The sequence below is a fragment of the Amblyomma americanum genome, chromosome 6, assembly GCF_052857255.1.
Source record: "Amblyomma americanum isolate KBUSLIRL-KWMA chromosome 6, ASM5285725v1, whole genome shotgun sequence".
Taxonomy (NCBI): Eukaryota; Metazoa; Arthropoda; class Arachnida; order Ixodida; family Ixodidae; genus Amblyomma; species Amblyomma americanum.
Window position 1 is genome coordinate 201,154,839 of NC_135502.1, and position 6,000 is coordinate 201,160,838.

The 6,000-nt window shown below is 48.0% G+C and overlaps 1 protein-coding gene across 1 annotated transcript in view; it reads left to right on the forward strand.

The window, feature by feature from the left end:
• Zpr1 (zinc finger protein Zpr1) overlaps positions 1 to 3,608 on the forward strand; it is a 71,040-nt gene extending 67,432 nt beyond the window's left edge. The window contains exon 3 of the mRNA XM_077628332.1: positions 3,271 to 3,608. Coding sequence (XP_077484458.1) covers positions 3,271 to 3,516 — 246 coding nt within the window. The 3' untranslated portion in view covers positions 3,517 to 3,608. The remainder of the gene's footprint in view (positions 1 to 3,270) is intronic.
• The last annotated feature ends 2,392 nt before the right edge of the window (positions 3,609 to 6,000 follow it).

A 6,000-nucleotide genomic window follows, 5' to 3' on the forward strand; every position in this document is an offset into this window, starting at 1 on the left:
TCGCACAGCGCGGCACATACGTATGTCAGACGGTGAGCACACGTCTGCGCCGCCGAAAGAAGCCAGCACTTCCTCTCACTACTGTCCTGCAGTAAAATCATTCTGGCTAGAGCAGAGTGTCAAAAACTTGCTATTTTATTCAATGCCTGGCATATAAATGAACGGCAGGAACGCTTTCTGTTTACTACTAACCATATATGCAATATACAGTGGCGAACTATTTCTCTTAATACGCCGCACTTGGCCAACACGAGCTCGTGTACTTCGAGAAATTACTAAGTTGAAAGCATCAACCATTGCTGTGATTCGCAGAAACTGAAAACGCGCCTACAAGCATTGAAAACCCGCGCTCAACACCTTTCTGCGACGCCACACCCTGGCCTTTTGCCTACCGCGAGCCCGCTAGCGACTGGAGCACCACCTCGTTTGTTTGCAAACATGAAGGAGGTCTATACCGGCGCTTTCCGCTGATTGTATCTGCTTTCTCGTATGTCACCAAAATTTAATTTTAGATCGGTTTAGCTAAAAATACGTTCGGACATTACTTGAATTAATGAAAACAACCAGATTTGTTGCCCACAGTCGACGCCGATGGCTGCTGCCGACTGCCTTCTGCACACGCTATGCAGACCGGGTCACATATATCGGCACTTCCCCCTTATTGTACTCGCGTCCTGCAATGTAGGCAGTTGTCGCTTTGAGGGCGCTGTAGCCAAAACTGCGCTCGACAGCTATTTGCAGGCGCTAAAACTTGCGAATTCGCTCTCCGCAATCGCTGAAATCGCACACACGAATTCTGCGTACTCGCTAGGCCTCGTCACGAAAAGTGCCAGCGGTCCACCGTCAGCCGAAATTCAAGAATATGGCAAAAGTTCCTCTCTGATTAGTAACAAAGTGTGAAGATATGCTATGTAGCTGCTTGTTTTGCTTTTTTCGATACGGCTAAGGTACACAAGCGCAGTTTTTCCGGCCGTCGCCTCACCGGGCGTGAAGCTTTCGCTCGGCCGCACAAGCCCAGGCGACGGCGGCGAGCGGCACCGTCGTGCGGCGTTTTCTGCCCGTGTTGCTTGCCTCGCCGATCGGTTCTATATGCAGGCACTGAATGAAGCACATCGTGTGTCGCCGTGGCTAGCATGAGGTCCAATAAGTTTTAAAATTCTTAAGTTTATAGAATGTCATACCAACTAGTCCCCTACCACTCTTCTGGTTCTCATTAAGCTGACTCTTTAACATTACTATGATACGCGATCGTTGATCGTGCTGGCGTCGTCGTCGGTCTAGCTTGACAAACCAGTGCGTCACCGACGGCATTTGTGTACCTATCAGCCCACCGACCGTCGATCGCCGTCGCATCGGCCTATAGTGTGACCGGACCCTACCTATACCGAAGAAAAACTGCGTTATTATCGCTTTTGCGGTACCAGTCATTCATATATAGGGGACGACTGCAACTTCGATCGCCCGCGAAAGTACAGGGGGGAATGAGACTTCGCTGCACATATTGCAGCAATGAGAGCAGACGAAGTTGCTCCGTGTATGTGCTAGTGACGTCACAAGAGCTTTCAATATGGTGGTCGCTGCCGGTGGGAGGAGTCTCCCGGTCGCAATTTCGAACGTATTTTTTGGAAAATACAGCGCGTCCAGGGCAGTCAAATTTCGTAAATTTAATCATAAGCTCGTGCATTAGTTACTGAAGCAGAAAACTGCAATATGAAGAACGACCATGTCATGGCCCCTTTAAATGCCCAAATATAACAACAGCCAGAGAGGAACAACACAGAGTGAGGAGATGCTACACAAGGCACAACTGATCTTAGTTTGGGTGCACGAAGGAATATATGGGCAAAAAGGGTGAGTGGATGGGGAGGAGAAAACACCTGTAAAGTGCTAACCTGGAGGAAATAATAAATGATAATCTAAAACCAGTGTATGAAAACGTGGCCAAAAACAGGCCAAGACATATCAAGAACAAAGTTGAGACATAGTACTGATGTAGTAAAACAGGCCAAGACATAACAAGAACAAAGTTAAGACATAGTACTGATGTAGCACAGCAGCTTCCAGCAGTGTAGCTGCTCCTCGCTGTCTGTGGTCCAGAAGTGGGGCAGATGTCTCCTGGAGGCGTTGACCATCGAACCTGGACGAACGCACAAGAACCCGGTCTCCTTCCTTCTCAACCCTCCTTGCCAAACACCTGTCTCGCAAGTGCATTCGCACGACCTATTGAATAATAGTGTAACCCCATCCCTTCAGGAGCATGGTGCTCTCCTGTCGACGAGGACATTGAGCTTCCTGCCGGATATTTGCGGCTGTGGAAGAACAAGGTGTGATTCAGTTTCAAAACGTGACTGGGATGACTTTGGACCTCCTTGAGGGCAATGGTCGCACCACACCTGTGTGATTTGTTTTTGGCTGCATTTGGGAGGAAGCTGTGTGCTTTGCAACAGGTAAGTGCTGGCCATCTGGAGATGTGTGGACATCATTCTCTGCAACAACGAAATCACATACGAGTCTTATGGCTATACAGACATCATTCTACAGGCCTTCTGAGCCAGTTGCCCCGACCTTGCCTTCACGACGGAGCTCCTACAGGACTGCAGTATTTGGTTCCTTGATCAGGTGTTGAAGTTTAGCACCAAGCACATCTGCTGGCGGTATGAAGCCCAAGCAAGGAAGCTATTCTTACCATATGACTCCAGTCACTAGAAAATTGGTGAGTGAGGATTAGCAACTGTGGCGCTGTCCTCAGTCATGGAGCATTCATACGAGCCCCAAATGGGATAACACAGATTTTCCAGACTCCAAGAAGCCGGCTACCCTGCAACACTCATCTCTGCTGTTTTTGACTCGCTGCTCTGGCAGTACAAAACCAGTCCCAACGGGCAAAGCAACAGCCCTTCTGTGCACCAAATAAAGACCAATTGTTATTCAGCCTTGTGTCGTGTTATATTTTCGCTGTAATCCAACTAAGTCAGATTCAGATCATCCTGCAGCATTTAAATGCCAGCCTATCAAATCGTGAAACTTCAATGCTATGTGCGCTGGTACGAATGGCTTCTCAAATGCAGATGACTCGCAGTGCGCTTAATAGTGGGGACTGTCGAGACTGAAAGAAGGTGAAGCTATGGATGGTGATCCAGTTCATGTAAGAGCACTAGTGGTGAGATCAGCCAGATTTGTTAAGGCTGTGGCACGAGTGACGTTTGGTCCACTGCTCAGCAAAAATCAACAAGCATGGTTTCCAAACTGAGAAGTCCATGTATAATGCAGGGAGACTCTGCCTCTGGTGCGGGGCGTCTGCGCATGGGTGCTGTGGTGGACAAGCTGGCGCAGGCAGCCGAGGGGAAGCTGCCTGTCACCCTGGTGCTGGACGACCCCTGCGGCAACAGCTACGTGCAGAGCCTGTGCGCCCCCGACCCGGACCCGGCCCTATTGGTGACCCGCTACGAGCGCACCTTTGAACAGAACGAGCTGCTGGGCCTTAACGACATGAAGACTGAGGACTACTCATCTTGAGTGGCAGTTTCCTACTATTGCCATCGGATTTTCCAGGCCACCAGTGAAACTTGGCTGGCTGAGTCTGAAGTAAAAAGTACATGGTCGTGTTGTGTTTCGTCCTCTTGTGGTCATCACTGTTTCGCAACCAACAGTTCTCACGCGTGTGTGCAAAGACCGGTGTGCTCCAAGCAGATGAGATTTTGGTTCTAGCACCATGGCCATGCCTACTGCTGTAGCCACTATAGAAATAGTGGTGGTGTGCACCAGTTGTGCAGTTGTAATCTGTTGACTGGTGGGGAGATGCAGTGGCACCAGCACTGCAGCCATTGTAAGATGACCAATGCGCTTAAATCTCATTTCTGTTGCATTCAGCAGTTTTTTCCTTTGGCAACCATTACTAGAAGCAGTGTTAATGCACCCGTAATGTGATCACTGGTTCGCTTATGCCACTGCCATGTTTGCCGCTGCCGGACAGTTTTTTCAGCTTGCTGCCATGCAGTAACATCATTCCTTGTGCTGTGTAGTACTCTCTGTTCCTAGTCAGCATCATACTCTGCCTCAAAACAAGAGAGAGGTGCTCCAGGTGGACTTTATGCCCATTACGCGGCCTGCTGTTGCCAATAGTGTGCCTTAATGTTCTGTCATGCACAAGGTGCCTGCTTTGAGGTAAGATTATGAACACGTCTTGATCGTCTTTGATTGCACATTTGCAAGCTTCCTGGAGGTTCCTGGTGAGAATTTTCTTAACCAATTAAGGACCAGTGTACTTTTAAAAGCACCATTAAATTTTGAAAGGTTTAAAAGCTGGAAGTTGATGTTTTTTGTCAAGTAGGTTAAGGTTTTTTTCACTCGGTGGTCTGCCGACACCCCTACACTAAGAAGGTGTATTTCCGGACCTTAATGAGTCATCTTTCCGTCGAGGAAATGCAGGGCAGTTGTTTTCCGCCAGCTGCACTAGTAGGCGCTTAATTGTCTGCGTTTATTTGCATATTGTGCTAGATACAGTAGCATGAAAGACAAAAGTGAACGATGGAAGCTTTGAATTTCCCAGTATCTCACATTTTTGTGCTTTGATGAGCTATGTAGTGCGGTACCTTGTATGGTACGCTGTGTATGCCTATATGCACAATGGTGCTTATCAATTCCAGGTCATCAATCTTATGGTTCCTTGAAAGAAATCACTTTGTCGGCTCAGCGAGACCTTAAGGCTGTTGCACTTGCCGGTAGCGATGCTGAAGATGAGGTTGATGTGTTTTAATTGGTCATAACAAGCTTCTGGTTAGAACTGCATGTTGTGCAGTGCAGACTGTTATGCATTTCACACTTTTTGTGGAAAGTCCTTGAGTTGGGTAAGGAAACCTTTGGAAGTGCCTGTTCCTCGAGGCAATTTCAACACCTAGTGACCATTTCGTTTTTTTTAGCAATTTTTTATCAGTGAAGACACCAAGACATTCTTGTAACTCTTCACCGGTAGAGATATTTGGCTCCAGGAACCGTTCACCAAAACCGGCTTAGAAAGACTTCACTAGGCCCAAAGAAAGAGAATAAGAACAGAAAAGGCGGAAATTGGTCCTCGTATCAGTTGTGTAGGTTCTTGTTTCAGTCTCATAGCTTACGTTTACTGAATTGTTAGGACAGCAGTGTAGTCGCTATGGCGAGAAACAAAGTATTGAGCCAATATGTTTTGTAAAGCGGTGGTTGAACCTAGAGCACACGCAAAACTAAACTTGCAATAAAGGAGTAATTACTCATTGGCATCCAACCAAGTGCAGCCATACGGCTAGAAAGGGAAGCCATACAGCGTCCACAGAAACGTCAAGGTGTAACGTGTAACTTGATAGGTGTGAGGTTGAGAGACCGGAAGTGGGCCGAGTGGGTGAGGGAACAGCCTCGAGTTAATGACATCCTAGTCGAAATTTGAGCAAGAAATGGGCTTGGGCAAGGGCTGTAATGCGAAGGCAAGACAACCGCTGGTCCTTAAGGGTAACGGAGTGGATTCCAATAGAAGGAAACTGCAGCAGGGGTCGGCAGAAGGTTAGGTAGGCGGATGATATTGCCACGTAGTGGTGACGGCAGTCGGAAGCAGCGATGAAGACGGACAAAATGTCTTCTAAAAGAAAATTACTGGGCTGACTTGCGCCTAAGATGAACTGAATCACTCGGCGGCGGCGAAGCGACAAGCGTGCTCGGCAATCGTCGAACAGAATGCCCGCCGCTGTCGGCCATGCTCAATTTAAAGCTGATAGCGAACTTTCGAGATAGGATAGGATACACTTTAATGCTCTAACAAGGTGTTTCGGTCAGACAGAGGTCTTCATCTTCAAGCAGATGTCTCCCTCCGCCTTGCAGAGGTCGGCGCCCCTATTAAGCGTGCAAAGTTACTAGAACATTCCGGAACAACGTAGAATGAGCTCTGCTTGGCTGTGATCAATCGAGGTAAATCTAGTCGCGTCTTGCGTAGCAAACGAAGCGATAAAGTTGTGTGGCGGCAGATTTGAAAAA